Source organism: Maylandia zebra, linkage group LG5 (genome assembly GCF_041146795.1).
Source record: "Maylandia zebra isolate NMK-2024a linkage group LG5, Mzebra_GT3a, whole genome shotgun sequence".
NCBI lineage: Eukaryota > Metazoa > Chordata > Actinopteri > Cichliformes > Cichlidae > Maylandia > Maylandia zebra.
This window is the reverse complement of record NC_135171.1, coordinates 38434408-38457871: the sequence shown is the minus strand read 5'-3', so window position 1 is coordinate 38457871 and position 23464 is coordinate 38434408. Positions and strand designations below refer to the sequence as shown.

The 23464-nt window shown below is 41.1% G+C and overlaps 1 protein-coding gene across 2 annotated transcripts in view; it reads right to left on the bottom strand.

Moving 5' to 3' along the window:
- The window catches only part of kif5ab (kinesin family member 5A, b), a 72601-nt gene that overhangs the window by 24830 nt on the left and 24307 nt on the right, over positions 1 to 23464 (bottom strand). For both annotated transcript variants that reach the window (XM_004547696.4, XM_004547697.4), the window contains exons 3-14: positions 22026 to 22099; positions 21574 to 21678; positions 21128 to 21176; positions 18585 to 18640; positions 17954 to 18041; positions 17647 to 17771; positions 16230 to 16334; positions 13319 to 13467; positions 10678 to 10826; positions 7044 to 7270; positions 4276 to 4344; positions 2971 to 3177 (exon numbers count right to left, since the gene is read on the bottom strand). In XM_004547696.4, the coding sequence (XP_004547753.1) occupies positions 2971 to 3177; positions 4276 to 4344; positions 7044 to 7270; positions 10678 to 10826; positions 13319 to 13467; positions 16230 to 16334; positions 17647 to 17771; positions 17954 to 18041; positions 18585 to 18640; positions 21128 to 21176; positions 21574 to 21678; positions 22026 to 22099 (1403 nt within the window). The remainder of the gene's footprint in view (positions 1 to 2970; positions 3178 to 4275; positions 4345 to 7043; positions 7271 to 10677; positions 10827 to 13318; positions 13468 to 16229; positions 16335 to 17646; positions 17772 to 17953; positions 18042 to 18584; positions 18641 to 21127; positions 21177 to 21573; positions 21679 to 22025; positions 22100 to 23464) is intronic.

The window sequence follows — 23464 nt, the reverse complement described above, 5'->3', positions numbered from 1 at the left end:
GACACCTGCAGAAGAAGCGACAAGTTCCCACTAAAAACAAAGATGAAGGCAGCTGCGGGGATGATGGCCATGATGAATGTGCTTCAGTATTCCCAGAGCTTTTCCCATTTCTACTGTAACAACTGGAAAGACCGACGTGCCTAAAAGTTCAAGACTGAGAAACATTTCCAAAAGATTTTGATGAGGGGATTTCTTTTCTCTTATAGCACCACCTGCATTTACCAGCACTGAAATCTTATTTGTATTTAGTTTCATATCTTGTCAAAGTCTCAGACACTCTCTGTGCAGGATCAGACAGGTCAGAGCAGAGCAGACTGGAGAGGCTATAGAGGCTATTGAGGAGAAATGAGGGCTTCAGGCAGGTTTAGCAGTCTAAATGGTGGTTCTGTTGTCAGATGCTCAATCAGCTTCTGCTCCTGAGATAGACAGGAAAAGACAGAAGGACACGTGCAGCAGACTGAAACACACTGATGAAATATTGAAGAGGATTTAATAAGAAGGTCAAATATGGTCACTTAAATCACTGAATAAGTCAGGAACTGCACAAAGCTCTGACCAGCTCTGCCAGTGGTCTCCTCTTGACTTTTATCTATTATTCACTTTATTTGTGCTGCAGAAGGACAATTAATACAGAGGCTGGGCTTATTTAAATAATGTGCTTTATGTTGCTAAAAGATTTATTCAAAAAGCCTCCTGGAAGTCAGACCCACCATTTTCTTTGAAAGCTCCTCAGCCAGGAGCTTGTTCTGCACGCTCATCTCCTCGACTCATTCTGCTCAACTCTCTGTAACACTTTCTTTCAACTGTGAGGCACACTTCCACATGACACACGTATTGTTGAATATTTAATAGGTAATAAACATCCATCTATATGGTAAGAAATTATTCAAAGCCCTCGATGTAACTGAAAAAACCTGCCTGTAAATTATCACTGTAAGTTTTCTTCTACCAGACAACGTTGTGTGCATCAGGGATATACTGCAACCAGGCTTTGATAGTTACTGCAATACTTTAACAGTTATCCAAATTGTAAATATAATCAGATATATATAGAATAAGGCAGTAAACATTACAAAATTTATGGGAAAATTGCTACTTTGAGTAAGAGTATTTTAAATATTTATATAGTGTCAAATCACAACAATAGTCCCCAGAAGGTGGTTTATATTGTAAAATAAAGACGTACAATGATACAGAGATAACACTCCAACAATCAGATGACTCCACTATGACAAAGCACTTAGCAACAGTGGGAATGGTAAATGGTAAATAGCCTGTATTTGTATAGCGCTTTACACTACATTCAGTCCTCCACACATTGGTGATGGCAGCTATATTGTAGCCACAGCTGCCCTGGGGCGCACTGACAGACACTGGCACCATCAGCCCCTCTGACCACCACCAGTAGGCAATGGGTGAAGTGTCTTCCCCAAGGACACAACAACCGAGAGTGTCGGAGCCGGGGCTCGAACCGGCAACCTTCTGATTACAAGACAAACTGCCAACTCTTGAGCCACGATCGCCCGTGGCTCAAGAGTTGGCACCAGGAAGGAGACACTTCCTTTTTTACAGGAAGAACCCAGTTGGGGTGAGGAGAGACAGACATTAATAATAACTAAAGATTAAATACAGAGAGGTGTGTAGGCACATGGTGAGTGAAGACAAAACACTCAGTGCATCATGGGAATCCCCCAGCAGTCTACACCTATTGCAGCGTAACTAAGGGAGGATCCAGGGTCACCTGATCCAGGCCTAACTATATGCTTTAGCAAAAAGGAAAGTTTGAAGCCTAATCTTAAAAGTAGAGATGGAGTCTGTCTCCAACACTCCTGAATCTAAACTGGTAGTTGGTTACAAATCTGAAGGGTCTGCTTCACATTCTACTTTTAAATACTCCTGGAACAACAAGTAAACCAGTCTGAAAGTGAGAGAATCTACTGGTGTGAAATGGTACCATGAGGGTTTTAAAATAAGATGGTGTCTGATTATTCAAGACCTTGTACGAGAGTGTAGTTCAGTTTAACAGGAATCCAATGAAGAGATGCTAATGTGCTACAAATGTTGTTTCTCCTTCTCTGTCTTTATGTATATTTATTAGCAGTTTAACAGTCAATGTCGCTTCTTCAGCAGGACTGTGTAGGTGTGGTTTGACTCAGAGTCAAAAAATAGCCTACCTATCTGACGGGTTCATAGAAATATGAGACATTATGTGTGGCTGAACCCCACCCACATCCAACCAGTGAGAAGAGAGAAAAAAAACGTAAAAACAGAAAGCTCCCATCACACAAAAGCAAGACTTTTTCAGACCATGACTACTGAAAACACAGTCACTGGAAGGTCTCGATCCAGAAAGGCTGGATGTCTTTTCTGTGAAAAATACATTTAATCAAGCAAAGTCAGAGCTGTGCTCTCTGTGGAGAGTCATAGTGCACGACATTGAACCAGCAAAAAAAAGAGAAAGAAAACAAAAGAAATCCCAATACTTCACTTTTTCTTTGTTATCTTCATGGTAAATGGTAAATGGCCTGTGTTTGTATAGCGCTTTACTAGTCCCTAAGGACCCCAAAGCGCTTTACATATCCAGTCATTCACCCATTCACACACACATTCACACACACTGGTGATGGCAAGCTACGTTGTAGCCACAGCCACCCTGGGGCGCACTGCCACCATGACCACTGGTGGCACCATTCATCAGAATTTTCTCCTTATCTTCGTTACATGCAGCTTTAATTTTACTTATCTCACTAATTGCATTTTGAACCAGTAGCTCAGCATATTGTAAGATGGAGGCTTAAATGAAGAAATGATTTTATTACAGAGAGTTCCTTTTCTACTTTTTTTTTGCAGTTTGCTTCCTTGTAAACACACCAAAGCACAACATCTGTCCATGATCTATTTCTTTATTTTAGCCACAGAACTTTGTTGCTAAAAGATTTATTCAAAAAGCTTCCTGGAAGTCAGACCCACCATTTTCTTTGAAAGCTCCTCAGCCAGGAGCTTGTTCTGCATGCTCTTCTCCTCGACTTCTAAGCTTTTCTGGTCATAGTTGACCGCCAGCTCCTCCAGGGCCTGAAGAACCTCTTTTACTTCGGCCTTTGCGGATTCATTCTCGGCCTGCAGCCTGCCGAGCTCCGACTGCACCTTCTCACTGTCACCTCTGGACGATGCGAGAAGCTGAGGGGCAAAGACATTCGACTTATTGCAAACTGTAAATAGAGAAAAAACTATTTTAAAAGTGGAACGGTGAAACTTCCCTGCTGAGCGCAGAGCAGAGCTGCTGGGTCTTAACAGAGTTATCCTGTTTTCTGGCATAAAGAGCTAAATGTCTGCACAAACCCTGTCACACAATATTCAAGCAACTGTACAAAAGAATAATTTAAAGATTGAGAGATGGCTTTTGTGCCACCATGCTGTTTGCTGCACTGCTGCAGCCCACTGTGGGTCATTTCACTGAATGGAAGCCATTAAATGTAGATGTTCTCCGCTTGGAGTGCCGGCATATTTGCACTGCAGCATACGGCTTTTATTTAGATAAATGAATGTAACTTTGCGTTACTATAAACAAACCACGGTTGGGTAGTTAGGACTGTGTCAGTTCAACCCGCAGCAGGACCATTTGGGAAATGATTGAATGAATTAAGTCCTTTTCATCCCAAAGCCTTTTTTAGGTTCTCTTCCTCAACAGTTTAGCCTCTCCTATGAAAACACGCTGCAAATACGTCTCTTAATTGGGTTTTAATGGAGTCTTTTAATTGCTGTTCTTCCTACAAGTACTGATTTACTTACTTGCAGCAGATATTTATGTGATAAAGTGACAATTATAGATCAAATCCCTAGAGAGCATGTTTATTTGTCAGCAGCAGTGTTCAGTCATGTCAGCAAAAAAAACAACAATCGTTCCCCGTGTAAAAGTTAGGGAGCAATTTCTAAAACGAATACTTAACAAGCTTCAGTCATTCTTCAGTCTTTTCATCGATTCTTTTCTGCGCTGTTCAGCCACTTAATTCTATTCTAGATTAAACCACTGCTAGCATGTAGAACACAGCAACAGTGATACACTCACAATTAAACAATGACAGTTTAATTTCTTCAAGTGCTTTTTGGCACCTGAAAGGATTTTTTCTGTCAGTAATCTCACGGGCAGGATAATAAATGTCTCACAGCTGACTTCTATTCACAGTGCAGTTTTCATTTCCACATTCAAAGACACTGCAGCCCACCGTGAGCTGTTTAACCAAACTGATGAAAGGAAATAAAACCAAGATCCTTTACCTCCTCCTGGTCGAGCATCTGCTCCTTCAGCTTCTCCACCATCTGGCTCTGGTGGTTGATCTCGTCATCCTTTAGTGGGAAAGACACACACACCCACAGTCGTATTATGTGTTCAGTTTCCATTCACAACTATACGCTTTAAACTTACAATAGACGACAGCTGCATGTTGGACCGGATACCCATACATCTTTTTTTCACCATAACTGGATCTGCCACTGTGCGCACATTTTAGAAAACGAAGGCCTGATTTATGACAAAAAGGGAACAGCATCAGCAATTATATGGGCAAAATGATCGATCAGTAACCCGACAAAAGAAAGAGAGTGGCTTCATCAGCATAAAAAAAGTCAGAGTGAGACCAGTGCCCATATATAAATGACCATCAAAGTGCCTTAAACTTTCATTCTCTCTAATTCCCAGAGGTGGTGAGGTGTCTTCTTTTAAAAAAGTAATTAAATAAGAAAAATGCCCCAAAGCCCTGATTTCTGTCTCACTGGAAAAAAATACGGGCTAAAGTAATGAGCATGTTTTAATTCTAAGAACACTGCATACCTTCAGACACCTGCAAAGAAAAGTAGAGATCAGAGACAAGGCTCCATCTAGGTTACAAGCCAGACGTGTAATTACTTTATCTTATATGTGCAGATTATGAGTCAGATGAGCATATGCAAGCTCCAAGGCCAGCCTTCAGGCTCCTCATAACAAACAGCCATTGATGAGCTTTCTTAATAATACTGCAGTACTTGTAGTTCATGTAAGGTTATTGGACATATGCAGTCCAAGGTGTTTGACTGTGGTCGGAGGCTCCACAGCTTCCCCTCTAACAAGGAGGTGAGCTCTCCTCCTGAGCAGGTTGTTGTTAGCAGCCAGAAAATAAGTCCAACAAAGACACAAACACACTGTAGATATAAGCTGTTTGCCACAGAAACAAGATCCTGGAGGACAGTATTAGTTACACTACATATGTTACCAATATGTTACCAATGGTAACAGTAGAAACTACTAATACTGTAATCTGTGATTCTTCAGGTGTTTGATAATCTAAAGAAAACATCGTGCTTTGCAGACCAAAATGCAGAGATGGAGAACAAAACCATGCTTGTCAGGGCCCTGGGTCTGTGCGACCCAGGATCCCTGGGCAGTCATGGACTGGTGATATTATATGTATTTTTGGTGTTGCTGCTGCTCTTCTCCATGCTTGTAGATGTGAGTGTGTGTGTGTGTGTGTGTGTGTATGGGTGCAGGTGTGTATGTACACTGGTTTACAGGTGCCTTCAGGCCTGGTGGGTGTGGCCCTGCTAGGGGACTGGCCACACCCGAAGCTACACACCTGCCGCTGATCAGGGCTCGTCGGGGGAGCTACTTAGGAGAGTCTTGGAGCTCCCACCGACGCGGGATCATTCCATGAGACTCCACGTTAGTCATCCAGTTGAACTGAGTTAGTGTGTGTATGCCCGCGGTTATATGTGTCCTGACGGCTGCGTCTATTGTGTCCCCCAGGAGAAGTGTGGAGCGCCAGACAGCACGAGGGGTGCTGAGACACGGGAGCGGAGAGCACTGAGACACGGACTATTCACGGAGAGACACGACACGGGAGTCAGGGAAAGCACGGGGATTTATTGTTGTTTGTACCATACACTGTAAATAAACGCACTGTTTGTACATAGAGCACCGCGCCTGGGTCCTCCTTCCCCACACCTCCCACGGTTTGCCATGCCGAACCGTGACAATGCTGGATTTTTTTTCCAGCTAATGAAAAGCACAAAATCCACTGGGAGACTAAACAAACTCTAAAAACTATCTGAAGACAAGCAGAGAACATTAACAGATGCTGAGACAAAGACTCAGGGTAAGACAGCACTTTTTGGGCAATTAGGAAAGTGGACACAGCAGGTGCAGGTGACAATAGTTAAAGACAGAAAGAGAAGTAAAACTAAACACAATACACTAGAGGCAAGTAACTATCAAAATAAAACAGGAAATGAGACCTAACACTAAGTTATAACACAAACTAAACACTCAAAAATACTCAGATCAATAATGCAAAACTATAACACCAAAAAACCAAAAGGTTAAAGAGCCGGGGTCATAAGAAGAGGAGGAGGATTTTTAATGCTTGGCTCTACAGAAGCTGCGGGGTCAGTGCTACCAGAGAAAAACAATAATATATATATGTCACATAGTGATCTGCAGCAGCTCGCACACGCCATGCGAGATGATGGGACATCCGAGGTACACCGCGACTGAGTGCAATAAAAGAAAAATCCCAGGTATCTGCTATGTATACATTTGTATCCACGAATACATTTAACATATAGAATATCATGCATCAGGTCTGTTATAACTGTACCACATCAGCAGAGACAAAATAAAATATATGCATCCCCAGGGATACATGAATACACAGGGCAGTGTGTGCATTCACACAGCAGGGCATGTACAGGAAAACATGTCAGTATATGCTTCTGCATATTTAAAGGAAAAATCTAGTAATGAAAAAGTAAAATGACACATTATAAAACCGCGTGTGTACGCAGAAGTCTTAAATAATTTAAAGCTTTAACACTTTTCAGAGTTACTACTTCCTCTGTGTTTGCTACATTACTCACTACTATGTGTATGATCCTGAACTCATTAACATAAATAATGTATGCATGACACAGTCTTTGAATTAATGTGTGCATAACATTACAGAAAACGCAGCCGTGGTGTGTGAGGAGCTCTACGTCCGTGCACAAACCATCCTCGTGCACTGTTCGTTCATTACCTTATCGTCTAGCTGTTTGTAGAGCTTGCGAATCTCCTCCTCGTACTTTTGCCTCTCCTCCTCAGAGATATGAACCACAATGGAGGAGGCAATAGAGCAGGGGGTGCAGGGGGTGCAAGGAGTGCAGGGGCTGCATACGTCAAGAACTGACTCCTCAGATTCTGGAAGAACCAGGGGGGCATCCTCAGATCCTTCACACAGCTGCCCCGGCACAGCAGCATCCTCACCTATACACAAGGGAAGATTTTTTCTCAGGTTTTGAAAATGTGCTGCTCTTATCTCTCCTGCAAATCCTACTGTAAGGATTAATGCATAAAATGTGATTAGAAGGTTAATCCTTAGTTTAGTAAGTGCCCCTAAGCACAATGCAGTGTGCCAAAAATGAGTGTTCTTTACCATATACCGGTACTCTGATTGAACAGCAGTGCAAAATACAATATATACACAACAGACATATTATCAAAGTGTCAGTTGGCTTGTGAGAGAAATAATTACGCAAACTCTACACCTCGTGGAGGGGACGGTAAAATGTCTGCCTGCAAGCCTAGTGCCCTCCATTGGAAGTATTAAGAGGTTTATGACATGTCTTTATAAACAGTGAGAGCAGAAGGTTAGGTGAAAGACTTCAGTCTGTTCATTTAACAAATAGTGGGATTCTTATGTTATTAGATATGATCCTGTCACATAATGAATTACTGAACACAGTTTACTTTATATGGAAAGACAGAAAAGCTGTAAAGTATGTCCAGTGATTACAATCACTGTCCACTTTGTTAGGTACACCTGTTTAACTGCTTTTTGTCACAGTTTTTCAGTCAGCCAATCACACAGCAGCATCTCAGCGTAGAGTTGTCGGTGCCAAACAGGCTAATCTGGGTGTTTTCAGAGTGCATTTTTCCATCCCACATTGGATGGTCTGAAAAATAAGAAAGCAGAGGTTCTCTATGTGGAAATGCACCCATGCATCCCAGACTATGCAGAAGAGCATTTGAACCTCGAAGCAGATGAGCTACAGCAGCAGAAGACCACACCACTGCAGGAAACCGAGGTTACAGTTTACACAGGCTTAAGTAGAAGATTGGAAAAACATTGGCAGTCCGACGAGCGTGATAGACGGTAGGGTCAGAAATGGTGGAAACAACATGAAGGCATGAATCCATCCTGTCTTGTATCAACAGTTCAGGCTGGTCGTGGTGATATGGTCGGATATTTTTCGCCTACTACAAATTGAGCATCATTCAGAGCCTACCTGAGTATTGTTGCTGACCCTTTATGACCACGGTGCATCGATCATCTGATGGATGCTTCCAGCAGAATAATGTACCGTGTCACAAACTGACTTCTTGGACATCACAATGAGTTCACTATGCTCAATTGACCTCCACATTTGCCAGATCTCGATCCGACAGAGCACCTTTAAGAGGTAGTGGAACGAGAGATTCACATCATGTATGTGCAGCTGCCAAACCTGCACCAAGTGTGTGACGACATCATGTCAATATGGACCAAAACCTTTGATGAATGATTCGAGCAACTTGTAGAATCTATGCAATGAATAATTAAGTCATCTCAAGGCAAAAGGGGAGGGGTGTACCTAGTAAAGTGTCCAGTGCTTGTATTTTTTAGGGTTAAAAAACAGACATAAATTAAGAAAGAATGAGTTCCTTTTGAACTAGATTGCAGATTCTGTGTTGCAGTGACCACTTTTCTCCGACATGTATGTGTAAACATCTTGATGCAGTTGAAAGAAGAGACTTTGTTACTGCTGACTGATTTCAGAAGCTAACTACGTCTGCCTCTGCAAGGCTTCACTACAGCACTCATCTGACTAATTAAAAGCACGATAGGTAGCTCTAAAGTAGAGGAGTGATTAAATAAAGAACTGGAGTGATTCTAACTCTAATATGCTCAAAGTAATCTCACAATGTACCCAGCTGACACTTTGAGCTCCACCTGTTGACTTGACGGTGTACTAATCAATAAAAGTAGCCACAAAATTAAATGTGACAAAGACCTGCATGTGTGTGTCTCTCTATTGCACACCACAGGAGTTCCTGCTCTGCAATTGAATGAAATTTATTGTGTGAGACAAGCGTTCCTGTCTGTGGGCATGCGGGACAAGATGGAGGTCAATAGCATCTTTCTCAAGGAGCTCCTGCCCTGAGGTGGGTAACAACATGGGGGGCAGTGAGGGGGGAGTGAGCGCGACGATGTTGTCAAAATGATTAATTAGGAAATTAAAAGCACTGAATTGCGTGGGAGACTGGAAGACAGTCGAGGAAAAGATTATGTATGTGAAGGAGAATGGGGTGAAGGAATGAAAGAAATTATTTTCACTAAGAGGTGATCGATAAATCCTTGTTGCAACATTTTTAAAATTCAGGTCAGGCTCCGAGGGAATGATCTTTAGGAGAAAAACATCGGAAAAGATTCATTACACAAGTTGAATGTCAACCGATCGCTAGCACTGAGAGCGCTGACATTTGAAAAGACCTCGTCTAACAAAAGAGACGCATGTGCAAGTGTAATTAACAGGAAAAGCGTGTGCCTACGATGCTTCGTATACTTGTGTTTTTTTGTCTGCAAACTGAAACAGTTATGAGTGAGTGCGTGACATGTGAGAAGACCAGTGTAAGTTATGACTTTTCTGTAGATGTGATTAGCTCTCGCTTCTGTGAAGATTACTAATGCATAAGGTTTCATAAATCATAAGGCCTGAATCATGTCTTGCCTTCAATACAGTGCAGGGGGAATCCAATTATGCAAAGTGTAAAATTCTGAATAATATGGAATAAAAATAACCAAGGAGGGATTTTTAAGCGTTTTGGGCACAAGTCCAGCACGTTTGTTTGGCTCCCCTTGTCTCATATCTGCCCTGGCAGGTATTCAGATGATATCAAATGAGGTTAAATCTGCACTTGCGTAGACTGCAAAATAAAGCCTGCGGGCTGGTGAAATTTTCATTCCTGTCAGTGAATACTCCTCCATGCATGAAAAGGGACTGGGATAAGGACATGCACTGCAGTGGCTCTACTTTTCAGAAAAGTAGTGTTTTCTGAGCCGGAGTATCATCTCTCTCGAGCACAAGCTTTTCATCTTTTAACACCATCGTTCTTTTTACTGTATGGCAGGCAGTTAATCTTTAAAAAAAAAGATTAAAGATCAATATCTACAATCATTTGCTTAAACCAGCACTCAATTTTCACTCTTTTTGTTTCTTTTATAGGAGTAATTTAAGACGTCTGCAGCCACGCTTGCAGTTCTGTGATGCTTTGAGCTAAATGCTCACCGCGCTGGCGCTTTGCATGTTTTATTACATTTCTACCATCCTATTTTCACCTTTTATAATACTAACATTTGCTAATTAGAACTAAACACAAACTGCAACTGATATTAGTGGGAAAGTAATTAATTCTCTTGAGACCATGAACATGTTCAGTGCAATCCGTTCACTAGTCTCGAACAAAGAGGCTCAACCAGCAAACATCCCCACACAGTCCCTGGCATTAGCGCAGTTGAAAATATATGCATTTCATGGTTCTCACTGATAAACTCAAAATGCACAGGCAACTATTTTTACCGTCTCTTGAGGGAAGATGATGTTAAGTGTTTTTTATATCAGTGCAAGTATTACCGTTCCTCCAGCAATTCAGCTCTGCCTCGAGTCTTTGAATAGTTTCCTTCATTGACCTGTTCTTTTCCTTCTCCTTTTCATACTTCTTCTTCCACTGCTCTGCTGTGAGCTCCAGGTTCACCGATACAGTATTCCTAATGGTCTTGGCTCTAATTGGAGGGATACAGTGAGGGAGGGAAGACAGAAAGGAAAGGAAACAGTATGAGGGGAGGGTAAGAGGGAAATATATAGATAAGAGAGAGAGGAAAAAGGAAAGTGCAAGACAACAGAAGAGAACAGAGAAACTGTCAAAACAGTTTCCAGTCGCAGCTGCTTGATGAAAATATGTTTCCATCTCATTAACTGGTATGCAAATTGGGTTTCTTCCAACTTTGGTTAAAAGGGATATGATGAAGAGGAAGGAATTTAAAATATAAAAATGTATCAACCCCCCTGAAGCATATTCACATCAAATATACAGCACTTATCATATAAGGTAGAGTATTTATGGGAGGATAAATAATTCACAAAAAAGTCTTGCTTTAGATTTTGTTTTTGTAGTGACTGAAACATAATCACTGCAAACAAACAATTATGTTTGTTTAATTAATGAACTTGAAGGTCAGTATTTGCTTTGACGTCTTCGAGGCAGCTCTCGTAATTCCTTCAAGTAGTCTTCAGAAATAGTTCTCCGGGCTTTTTGAAGGACATCCCAAAGCTCTACTTTGGATGTTTCTGCTTTTTGTTCCATTCTCTGCCGAGATGATCCCACATTGCTTCAGTAATGTTGAGGTCCGGGCTCTGGGGAGGCCAGTCCATGACTGATAGTTTTCCACAGGTATACTTGTACTGCACTGGCAGTGTGTTTGGAATCATTGCCATGCTGAAAAATGAAGGTGCTGCTAATCAGATGCTTTCCAGGTGGCACTGCATGGTGGATCAAAATCTGATGGCACTTTTCTGCATTCATAATTTAATCAATACCGGTAAGATCCTCTACACCACTCGCTGAAATTAACCTCCAACACATGACAGAGTGTTTACAGATGTCTGTAGATACTCACTGTTGTACCTCACTCCACTGGAAATACTGACATACATAAAAAACACTCCTTTAGACCTGTTGCCACTGGTTTTTAGTCCAGCTCTTTGTAATTTGGCATACATCAGCCTCTTCCCCCTGTTTCCTTTCCTTAGAAATGACAGCTGCCCTTACACTAACACTATTTTGATGAGGTTTTGGTGAAGAGTGGACAGATCAACTGAAGGGCCAGATGCTTCTCTCAGGCCCTGTGTCAGATCTTTGCTAGTTTTTTTCCTCCCCATTTCTTGAGGACATTACTTTTGGATACTGGTCATCTGCTGTAGGTGGTTTTTTTGACCTACTATTTCCTTTTTTTACTTCACTTGGAAAAAAAAAAGGAAAACCCTTAAAAAAAACATTCCCCTGAAAATGACCGAGTTCAAGGACTGGATTAAAAAATAGGCAATGTCCAAGAAAAACTTTGAAAGACCTTCAGAAAACCCAGAGAACTATTGTTCAAGATCACTTTTACAAAAATGCTGAAAGTCTGGCTCCTTGGAAGGAAAATATAAAGAAACGAGAGGGTGGTTCAAGACTTTTGCACAGTGCCATACAACAAAAATATGTGGTTTTACAGCTGAAACAGTTACACTGAAACACCTGCAGCACTCAGTGGCTTTCCCTTCATTTCACACTTCAGTGAGAAAACACTGTCTGTATTCAATTATTCCCTGACATTAGTCAGACAAACGGTGTTATCCAGAGTCTCATCACATCAGAATATAGATAACATGTTGTTTGGATAGGGAAATGCTGAAAATCAAACATCAGGTGGCATATGTTCTGAATGCTGAACAAAGTGGTCATGACTTATTTATGCTCTGCATAAATACACAGTCCACCCATAAAACCTATACTTTTAATAATGAATGAAACAATAACAACAATAATGAGCTTAAGCTAGGATTGCAGACCTAATACTGTTGACTTTTATGTCCATTCAAAGGCTTTTCTGAGAAAATATGCTGAATTCTACAGGGCAGATGTATTTAATGTCGTTTTACAGTATTTCTTATACATTCTATTAATCTTTAAAATAGATCATTGTTGGCACTGTACAGCTAGTGCTTCTGACAAAAGAGAAAAGAGACCAAATCTTTACATTCAAACATCCATTGTGAATTCTCTAACTGCTTTTGCTCTGTAATACATTATTTATTTCAACCAACACTCCAATGTCAGTCTCAATTCATTGGTAGGGGGGAAAGGCTGGATGTCCACAAAAAAGCCTTTTCAGGATCTTTCTTTTCAATCTGTGGGTTTTTTTTTAAGTCAACAGCAAGTAAAGAGAGGAAATCTGGCAAGCAAACCAAATCAGACTCCATGAATGCAGCTTACCTATCTGAAGAGGGGGGTAAAACAGATTTTGAACAAACAAGACCCAAACTACAAAAAAAAGCCTGCTTCTAAAGCAACTTCGTCAAAGGAAAAGTTAGAGGAAGTAATATGTGAACAGCATATCTGAGGTGAGCACATTTCAGCAAAAACATCCCCGCGACTGCAGCTGAGAGAGACGCAAATGTGTGCTGTGTTTCGCAGCGCAGACGTTCATGGCTACTTAGCATGGAAGAACGTTACCGTTGGCCAAACATCAAGGTGGATTTGGTCTCTGTATCGTTGTAGCTAGAGGGAGAGCAACAGATAAACATGGTGGTGCGGCAGTTCCCGCCCAGCGAGTCCTGTAGGATGCGAGTCATTTTACTGTCACGGTATGGCACATGGGATTTCTACAAAGAGATAAAAAGAAGCGAAGAAAGAGGATTAAAGATAGCAACGGGCAGTGAAAAAGACAAACGAGAGGATTGAAAAGCTGAAGGAAATACTGAATTGCTGCAAGAGAGACGTGACGTCTGTCTTTGAAAAACTAAAAATATGTGTTGTTTGCATCGGGAGAAAACAAAGGAAAAGGTGATTTCTCTCTCTCTCTGGTAGATAATTGACAGTATAACCTTTTTAACACTTGAAATGTTTTCAAAAAGACTTTGTCCTTGCTCAGAAGACTGAATAGCAGCAGCATTTCTAACAGATTTCTGAGGCATTTACAGCCTGAGAGCCTTTCCTTTAAGTTTACCAAGAGTTCCCTAAGCCTTTTCAGCTTGTTTCTTTAAAGCCTTCAGAGGCGTATAATAACACAAGACGGGGAGTTTTTTTAATTATAACGACAGAGCTTTAAAGGAGTGGGTAGACTGGATTGTATTACCAGCTGTAGCAGCGGTGGGAATTATGGGTGAGGAGGGACGGATATCTGCTAACAAGCTAGCATGTTTCTACAAGCATTCATCCAACCCAGCTGCAAGACAACAGTGTGGATTTCATTCAAGGTGCACTGCTGTGATTTCCAGCGGCAAATACTTCAGTGTAACTGCATCTCACATGTTACACAGCTGGGGTTTGGGAGTACTTTAAAAAGTAGAATGTGGCAGTGACACAATAATAATAAATACATAGGTTTCGCTAAAACTTGTGCTTATGACCCATTTGGACATAGCCATATCAGCTTGTTCCTAGTTTTAATCTCAAGCTTAGCTAGCCAGATGCTGATAGTATTTGCAGTATGAATACAAAACTGCTAATCTAACTAATGCTTTTCCTAAAATGTCAAAGCGTGCTATTCCTTTATATTGGATGTACAGGGTGGGCCATTTATATGGATACACCATAATAACATGGGAATGGTTGGTGATATTAAAGTCCTGTTTGTGGCACATTAGTATATGTGAGGGGCAAACTCCTCAAGATGGGCGGTGACCATGGTGGCCATTTAGAAGTCGGCCATCTTGGCTACAACTTTTGTTTTTTCAATAGGAAGAGGGCCATGTGACACATCAAACTTATTGGTAATGTCACAAGAAAAACAATGGTGTGCTTGGTTTCAACGTAACTTTATTCTTTCATGAGTTATTTACAAGTTTCTGACCACTTATAAAATGTGTTCAGTGTGCTGCCCATTGTGTTGCATTGTCAATGCAACCCTCTTCTCCCACTCTTCACACACTGATAGCAACACCGCAGGAGAAATGCCAGCACAGGCTCCAGTATCCGTAGTTTCAGGTGCTGCACATCTCGTATCTTCACACCATAGACAATTAGCTTCAGATGACCCCAAAGATAAAAGTCTAAGGGGGTCAGATCGGGAGACCTTGGGGGCCATTCAACTGGCCCACGACGACCAATCCACTTTCCAGGAAACTGTTCATCTAGGAATGCTCGGACCTGGCACCCATAATGTGGTGGTGCACCATCTTGCTGGAAAAACTTAGGGAATGTGCCAGCTTCAGTGCATAAAGAGGAAACACATCATCATGTAGCAATTTCAAATATTCAGTGGCCTTGAGGTTTCCTTTGATGAAGAATGGACCCACTATCGTTGTACCCCATATACCACACCAAACCATCGCTTTTGTTGTTCCAACAGTCTTGAAGGGATCCATCCAATGTGGGTTAGTGTCAGACCAATAGCTGTTATTTTGTTTGTTAACTTCACCATTCACATAAAAGTTTGCCTCATCACTGAACAAAATCTTCTGCGTGAACTGAGGGTCCTGTTCCAATTTTTGTTTTGCCCATTCTGCAAATTCTGTACGCCGATCTGGGTCATCCTCGCTGAGATGCTGCAGTAGCTGGAGTTTGTAAGGGTGCCATTTGTGAGTAGCTAATATCCGCCGAAGGGATGTTCGACTAATGCCACTCTCCAGGGACATGCGGCGAGTGCTACGCTGTGTTGCTGAATGAAGCTAGGACAGCCACTGATGTTTCTTCATTAGTGACAGTTTTCTTGCGTCCACATTTTGGCAAATCCAACACTGAACCAGTTTCACGAAACTTAGCAAGCAGTTTGCTAACTGCGGCATGGGAGATGGGTGGTCTCGTAGGGTGTCTTGCATTGAAATCTGCTGCAATGACCCGGTTACTGCGTTCACCAGATATCAACACAATTTCGATCTGCTCCTCACGTGTTAACCTCTTCGACATGTCAATGGCTGTGAACAAAGGCAAACTTGTAAATAACTCATGAAAGAATAAAGTTACGTTGAAACCAAGCACACCATTGTTTTTCTTGTGACATTACCAATAAGTTTGATGTGTCACATGGCCCTCTTCCTATTGAAAAAACAAAAGTTGTATCCAAGATGGCCGACTTCTAAATGGCCACCATGGTCACCACCCATCTTGAGGAGTTTGCCCCCTCACATATACTAATGTGCCACAAACAGGACTTTAATATCACCAACCATTCCCATGTTATTACGGTGTATCCATATAAATGGCCCACCCTGTAGAGCTATCTTCAGATACACACAGCAGATTTATTGTAGTGTGTAATTTGGCCTTGACTAGCTACTAAACTAATTACCTAATTTGTGAAATTTAGGTTGTTTTAATCTAATACTTTCAGCTAATTCACTGCAGCCTGAACCCAGGTTTGGGGGAAAAAATGTTTAAACAACATGAAGCTAATGATAGACCTTGGAACAAATCTCCACCGTACCGTTCCTTCAGCCAGCGCTGAGATGACGTTCCCCAGGGCCGACAGAGACTTGTTGATGTTCTTAGCCTCATCCAGCACCGCTCCCTCGGCGCCTGTCTTACTGACCTGACACACATACACCCGCAGACAGGAGGAATTAGTCCGTAAAGAACATTATCAGCAGGGAAATTATGTTTATTTTCCTGGTGGCACTGACACTGTGGTGTAATTTAGCAGTGAGAGGGTTCACTCTGTGCATTTTCAGTTAATTTGTTTCAGTGAATTGTTGCAATAATTGACATTTTGCATGGCAAAAATGTCAAATGGCAGCATGCAGCTCCACAAACTGTAGAAAATCAAATTTGCAATAATAAAAAAAATCAAATATGAGTAAATTTGTTTAAATGTAACTGTTATTTTAAAGAAATACACAGAAATAATTATTAGAAATCTGTCTTGCAATAAAACTGCAATAAAAAGCACTTCCACAGCATCAGAATGAAGAATTTGTGCATGCACAGCTAATTGCTAACAGACAGGAACACTGACAAGCCCAGACGATTTCCACACTTTGAAAGGAAAGGCACACGTTATTCTGTCATAATCGCCATGGGATGCAATTATTTACGGCAAAATAATGAGGAGCTTAATTACAGAGGAGAGCAAGTCGTCCTATCAAAGCCTTCTGTGGACCATACGTCAGGCTCCTGTTCAGCCCAGTCAATAACGTTTTGTACCAAAGCCTAAAAAGCTGCTGGAGTAGAACCTTTTAGTTATTGAGCCCCAGGGAGGACCAAGACAACTTACAGATGCACTATCAGCACTTATCAGCTACAAACCACAGACATCAACATCTATCCAGACTCTACTGCAATCTAACGCTCTAAGTTTTCTACCAATACTATCAACACAAGGAGCCAAGGGCCAGGTTTAGCGGTGCCTCTAATGTATTTTCTATTTGCTTTCCAGCGTTTGAACTATGTCCCAGTGATAGATTGTTTTATAGATGGTGTGATGGGGCTGAGCTGACTCAGATTTCACCTAGAAGACCTTTAAAAGTGGAATGAATTTGTTGTTCTTTGGTTCCCATCAGTTTGATGTTTATCTTGTCTGAAAGCTCCATTTAGCACTTGTTATTTTTCAGAATAAACAGTAACCCTGATAATGCATCTGCGACAGACTGAAACAACCCTACAGATTAGGAATCAGCTCTCGGCCTCTGAATTTTTTTATAAAGTGGAATTTTTAAAAATCAGAGCAATCCAAAGCAATAAAGATTCAGGTTTAGTTGCTTTAATGCATTGTTTATCTGCTTCTTTGATGTCTGAAAACACCATTTCAAAGCCCCCAGTGTTTCAAACCCCTGTCAACAGCAAACGTCTGGAGTTTATATCCCTCCTTTTAATGTTTTTGAAAGAAAAATCCCCATTCTTCCTACCTTCTCACTGCCAGCTAGGTCAACCAGATATAACTTCCCACTCAGCTTCTGCTCAGTCTCCACGTTTTCTTGTTTGATGTTAATCAGGAAGATGCTGTGACTGCGGGAACTATGCTCATTCATGTCTAAAGAACAAACAAAAGTTCACTCAATTTAGTTCAAGTTCAAGTCTTCACTTCATACCTCGCCATGCATTTCTCCCCTTTGCACATTAATCTTGAAACTTTGAAGGGGGAAAAAAAGTCTGACATAAAGTGTCTGACGGAGTGAGTGTCACAACATCAGGAAGATCAACAGTGTGACTCACTGGTGACAGCAACGTGACGGTTGGCCTTCCCCTCATCTATCACATCCATCACCTCCTCGGGACTTGTGACAAAGCGCTCAGTGCAGCCCTTAGTGAAGCAGGAAATCAAATATACGTTCAGTAATATGCACAAATATTAGCTAAACATACAACAGATCATCATGAGTGCAGAGCCAGAATTAATAATTGTGGTTTCTTTAACTTGGACTAAGACAGCTTAGATGAGAACATCGATAACACTCTCAATCATGTCAGGAAACAGTAGAAAGAGTCAGTGTTGTTCCTCTGTACCTACATAAAAATTCTATTTGTCTGTTTTTCCCTCTTTTTTTGAGGGTTTGCCATGTTGACAGCCTCCAGGTTTTGAGCGAGATCAACCAGAGTGCAGTCATTTCCACAAACACAGTAAAGTTAGGTGTGATGATGCATTATAGAGCCCTAGGCGTGCAGATAACTTTATTTTCTTATCATTTTATTAAGCCAGAACTGAGAAAACTAGCAAGCTACTGGCTGTCAGTCTCAGACATGTCAATCTTCTCACGCTGATCTATTCTTATACTCATAAACAACAAAAACAGCATCTTTATAATAGAGAAAAATGCAAACTGAATCGCGTCTGTAGGTGACTCACCTTCACATAAGGAACTCTGTGTTTGTCTTCGTGCACTGACAGATTCGTCTTTGTCACTGTGTTAGGAGAAAAAAATGGAAGATGTCATTTTTTTTATTACCTAGAGGATTGAGCGTGTGTGTTCATGAGTGTAAATGTTTTCCCATGTGTGTGTTTGTGCAAATAAGCATCTGCATGGAAGTGTTCTTCCTTTCAGCACAACTATAATGAGACCTGACTATGTTCCCTTCATATTTGTGAGTCAGCCTCTATCCACTGTGTGCAGCGTGAAAAAATACTCGAGGGCCTGTCTATGAATATTTTCAAAAGAACTGAAGCCTTATTTTTTGTATAAAGTCAAAGTGAGAGGTTAAGCACGTGCCTCTGATAGTGTCAATGAACAAAATACCAATTTTTGGCAAGGGCACTTACTGGCCCAAATTCCTGCATTAGTCACTGCACATTTGAAAGTCTTATCATGTCGGTAATTAAATTTCACCAGATTGTGGAGGCCGTTTTCTCCCTTGAGACTGTTAGTGTGTGCTTGTGTGGTTTCATCCTACAGCCATTTCCCCCCATAGGTTGTTATTCTCCTGCCTCCATTCATCTGGCTTGTTGTTGACTCTTTTTGTTCAGAGCCTAAATGTTCCACAGGCACTGTGGACTCCCCTGCATACAGATGGAGGCTTTCACCACTGTCTCTGGCTCCATTAAAGATGTAATCACACCCCTCTATCCTGGCCTCTCCATCATTTTACACGGGTTGTATATGGGTGATAAGACTATGAGCCGAAATGCTGAGTTGACTCTGGGTGTATACAGAAAATAGAACAAAGCGAAGATATAAAGGAAGCCAGTGAGGTTGTTTACTTTTTCAATTTAACTTCACAGATCAGTTTAATTTTACGCTTTTTTAAATTAAAAGGTCATGAAAAGCGAGGAGGGGAGGGCGTGATAATAAATGTTCCTTTCACAAGAGCGGAATAATTTAAAAGCACACTTCTTTTCCTCGATAGCTTCACAGCTTATATTTATAAAAGTGTCAACTCAAACAGCACCAACGTGTGTTTGTGTGAGAATCCATCAGCGTCTTCATGTTCTCCACAGAATCCAAGTTTTTAGTGCGCCCCAGGGCAGCTGTGGCTACAATGTAGCTTGCTATCGCCAGTGTGTGAATGTGTGTGTGAATGGGTGAATGACTGAATGTAGTGTAAAGCGCTTTGGGGTCCTATGGACTAGAAAAGCGCTATACAAATGCAGGCCATTTGCCATTGCCATTTAGTGTTTGCAGCATTAGTACTGCAAAGTCCATCTTATGTTGTAGCATTATCAGCTGGTTTTGAAACCTAAGACTGTAAGTGTAAACCTCAACATTTTTATGTAGTTAAAACATCAGGAGAAATCACGGGTACAACTCTCCTCACTCCCCAAGACATTTTTAATACGGTCCACTGTTCAGCTAACAGGATTTTAGCTGACCTCTGTTAGGAGATCTAGGGTCACTTTGTGCTATAAGCACTCAGTGGACCCTCACTCAGTTAAACTGAGTAATGAAAAACTCAAGTACTCTGAAAAAAAAAACACAGAAAACACATCACAAACCGAAAGAAGTCCAGTTGCCTTCTTTTTTTAGCTTCTCAAAAATTTCCCTTATTAATTCACTCAAAAAAGATAATAAAAATGATAATACAGGCAGAAAAGTCACAGAATATTTTCTGTTTTTCTTTCTTTTTTTACTGTGTAGGACAGAGAGAAGTTGGGAGCCTTTGAGGTAACTCTTTTATTATTATTTTTCTACTGGTATTTATTATAATTACATCTGTATTTACTAAAAAATGTGCCCATTAAGGGTTTTTGTTGTAATATTTTCTTTTTGTCTGTTTCCGTGATGCAGTAGTTGCCTGTCCCAGGATGATTTTCTCCTATGGGAGACAACAACCGAATAATATCTTAAACATAAATATAAAGTGATTAGCCATAAGATTAAAAACCCTGGCACAGATTATCTCCTTGATAATTTAGGACACCTTGGTTCCTGAGATTCACTTTATTATTGCTTTGATAAATACCACCCAACTAATCGTTGTCTCACACCAATTTACCACCACCACATTTCCACAGCTTACAACAAGAACTGCTTAGAAATGGCTGGAGGAACATAATAAAGAGCCCATGGTATTGACCAGCTCCCAAGCTCCCCAAATCCCAATCCGATCAAGCAGCTGCAGGATGCATTGGAATAAGTCCCAACCACTGAGGTCGACCAGCCCAGAGGGCCTGAAAGTTCTTCTGCTTGTATCCCAGTGCCACACGCTGCAGGACACCCTCAGAGGTCACATATCCATCTCATTCAGAAAGAGGCAAGTAAATTTAATGCTGTGGCTCATCACTATAGATGTGCCTGTCAGTTTGCATAGGGTTCAAACACTTTAAGTAATAAGGTCTTAAAATGTCAACGGTTAAACATGATTCATCTGTGTGTGAGCAGACAGCTTTTAAATCTGTGTTGTGACACAGAAAACTACGAAGCATTAACAAAATTGAGCTGTATTTCAGTTATATACCATCCAGCAGGTCCCGGATTTTATCCATGTAGATCTCAAAGTAGGAGACCTGCAGCAAAGACAAAAAACATTTGATAGCAAATATTTTACCAGGGACACAGAAAGAGAATTCAATGCAGATAAATGAGGAGGATGATAGGTGCTCACTGAGCAAATACAAAATGCTGCAATAATCTGCTGTGGCTCTGATGAGGTATTATCCTCTATTATAAGACCGTGATGTAAAAGAGAAAATGCTGTGGGATGATCATGGTTTATTTATCATGATTTATTGATGCTTGGCTGATTCCACTCAACCCATCCATGTGAGGATTACATCAGAGCTTCAAGTTGTATTTCTACTGAATATATTCCATCTAACAGCAAACGTAAAAAAAAAGAAAGAAAGAAGAAGAAGGTGGTAAAAATGCAAACTTGAACACACAAACGTCAGAATCCACACCAACCTTTATGTGGAATTCAAGATTCTCATCCATGGCAAATATATGTTCAAAAATGTCCTCAGCAATCCGCGGTATTATCCCCATTCCCTGGTGATCATGAAGGTTCCCCTAAAGGAGGATTGAAATGAGACAGAGACATGTAAGTGAAGAGCAGGATAAATGCAGACCCTGGGATGAATAAAGTCGATAGAACAGTAAAAGAAAGGAGAGCAGCGAGGCTTTTGACTTGAAAGCGAACAGGGTTGTTTCCCACAGAGAGTTGTAAAGAAGGTTAGTTTCCACATGAGGCTGAGAAAGAAAGCTAGAGAATGATGGCCATGACGGAGGCAGACATAAAGTCAGGACAGGCAGAGGAGGAGACGGTGTTTAAAAAGGAGGAAAATGTGCGTGTATCTCTGTGCTCGCACGTGCCACATTGCGAGGGCTACCTTTTGAATTTTTTAGCAGCACTGTACCTCCATGGTGTGTGTCTTTCCTGAGGAAGTCTGCCCATAGGCAAAGATAGTCCCATTGTATCCTCCCAGTACATCTGAAGCGAGGAAGAAGAAACAAAAGCACGTTAGAGAAGGACGCAAGGGGGGAAAAGAAAATAGGTAAAGAGTGTGAAAATAAAGAATGGCAGGAGAGAACAGGTGCAAAAATATAAACAGATATAAATTTCTATCCTGAGTCACATATGTGGAAACCAAAAAATGATAGCAGCCTGTTATGCCTGGCTTACCCTTCAAATCCTCAGTGCCAAAGTAATCTACTGGTGGTTGGAAGTGTATACTGTTGTACACAAAGAAAGGGAGCTGTATTGTGAGGACCCTCTCCACCCCAGGTCCATTCACCCTGCCCGCTACCACGGTTTGTTCATTGTCAGCAACATCGGGAACACCTGGGCCCAGTGTGCCAGTGCCCTATAAAAGCCGTGGAGCTCAGCTTTTGTGCCCCTCCCCCCATCCCCTAAGTCACTCATCTGCGTTTTTGGGTCACCGCTTCTTATATTAAAAATTCTTAAAAGAGCACCTGCAAACAGCTGCATGGCCATTTGCAGATGAATGATCTATCTGAAAAGGTTCAATTAGGTTTCAGAATTCATCAACAGCACTAGTTACTAGTTACAATGTCACACTGTCAGAGGCACTTCCTACGACCGCTGACAGTGGACTCATCTCTGTGTCCTGTTAGACCTCAGTGCACTTGATACTGTTGAACATTTTAATACAGAGACTATAACAAACTGTTGATCTTGAAGAAAATAAAGTGCAGGGGTTTGAATCTCATCAATCGATTCTAATTTGTTCACGTAAATGAGGCCTTTTCTTCCCTTACAAAAGTTTATCATGGAGTTCCCTTAGGCAAAAAAACTGCATATATTTTCAGTGCTATGCAGATAATATCCATCTTTATTTATCTAATGAATCCAGATGACACAAACCAATTACATGTCTGAAAGACATAAAGGCCTAATTAATTCAAATTCTTAATTGGCGTCACTATGTGCATCACCTTTATGCTCACATGACCACACGACTGGTTTGTGACATATAGTTTAGTATTTTTACTTCGTTTTTCATGTGGACATTAGTGTCTGTGTGCCAGGCTTTACACTGCTCTAAACACTGTTTTAAACTGTTAGGTTTTCTATTCTCAGTTCTACATGATGTCAGAGAGGGAGACTCTGTAATATGGTCATCTCAGATACAAAGATCTGGCTGTCAGGAGTTGATATGAAGCGAGTCATCCTAAAAGGCTTTTTTCAGATGGTGGATGAACGGAGAGGAGTCACCAAGACCCTTTGTAAAATAAAAAAGGATTATTTTTGAGCGATGAATTATGAAAAGCTACTCTAATAGAGTCCAGAAATGAAAATATGAATGTGGAAAGAAACATGGTAGGTCCCCTTTAA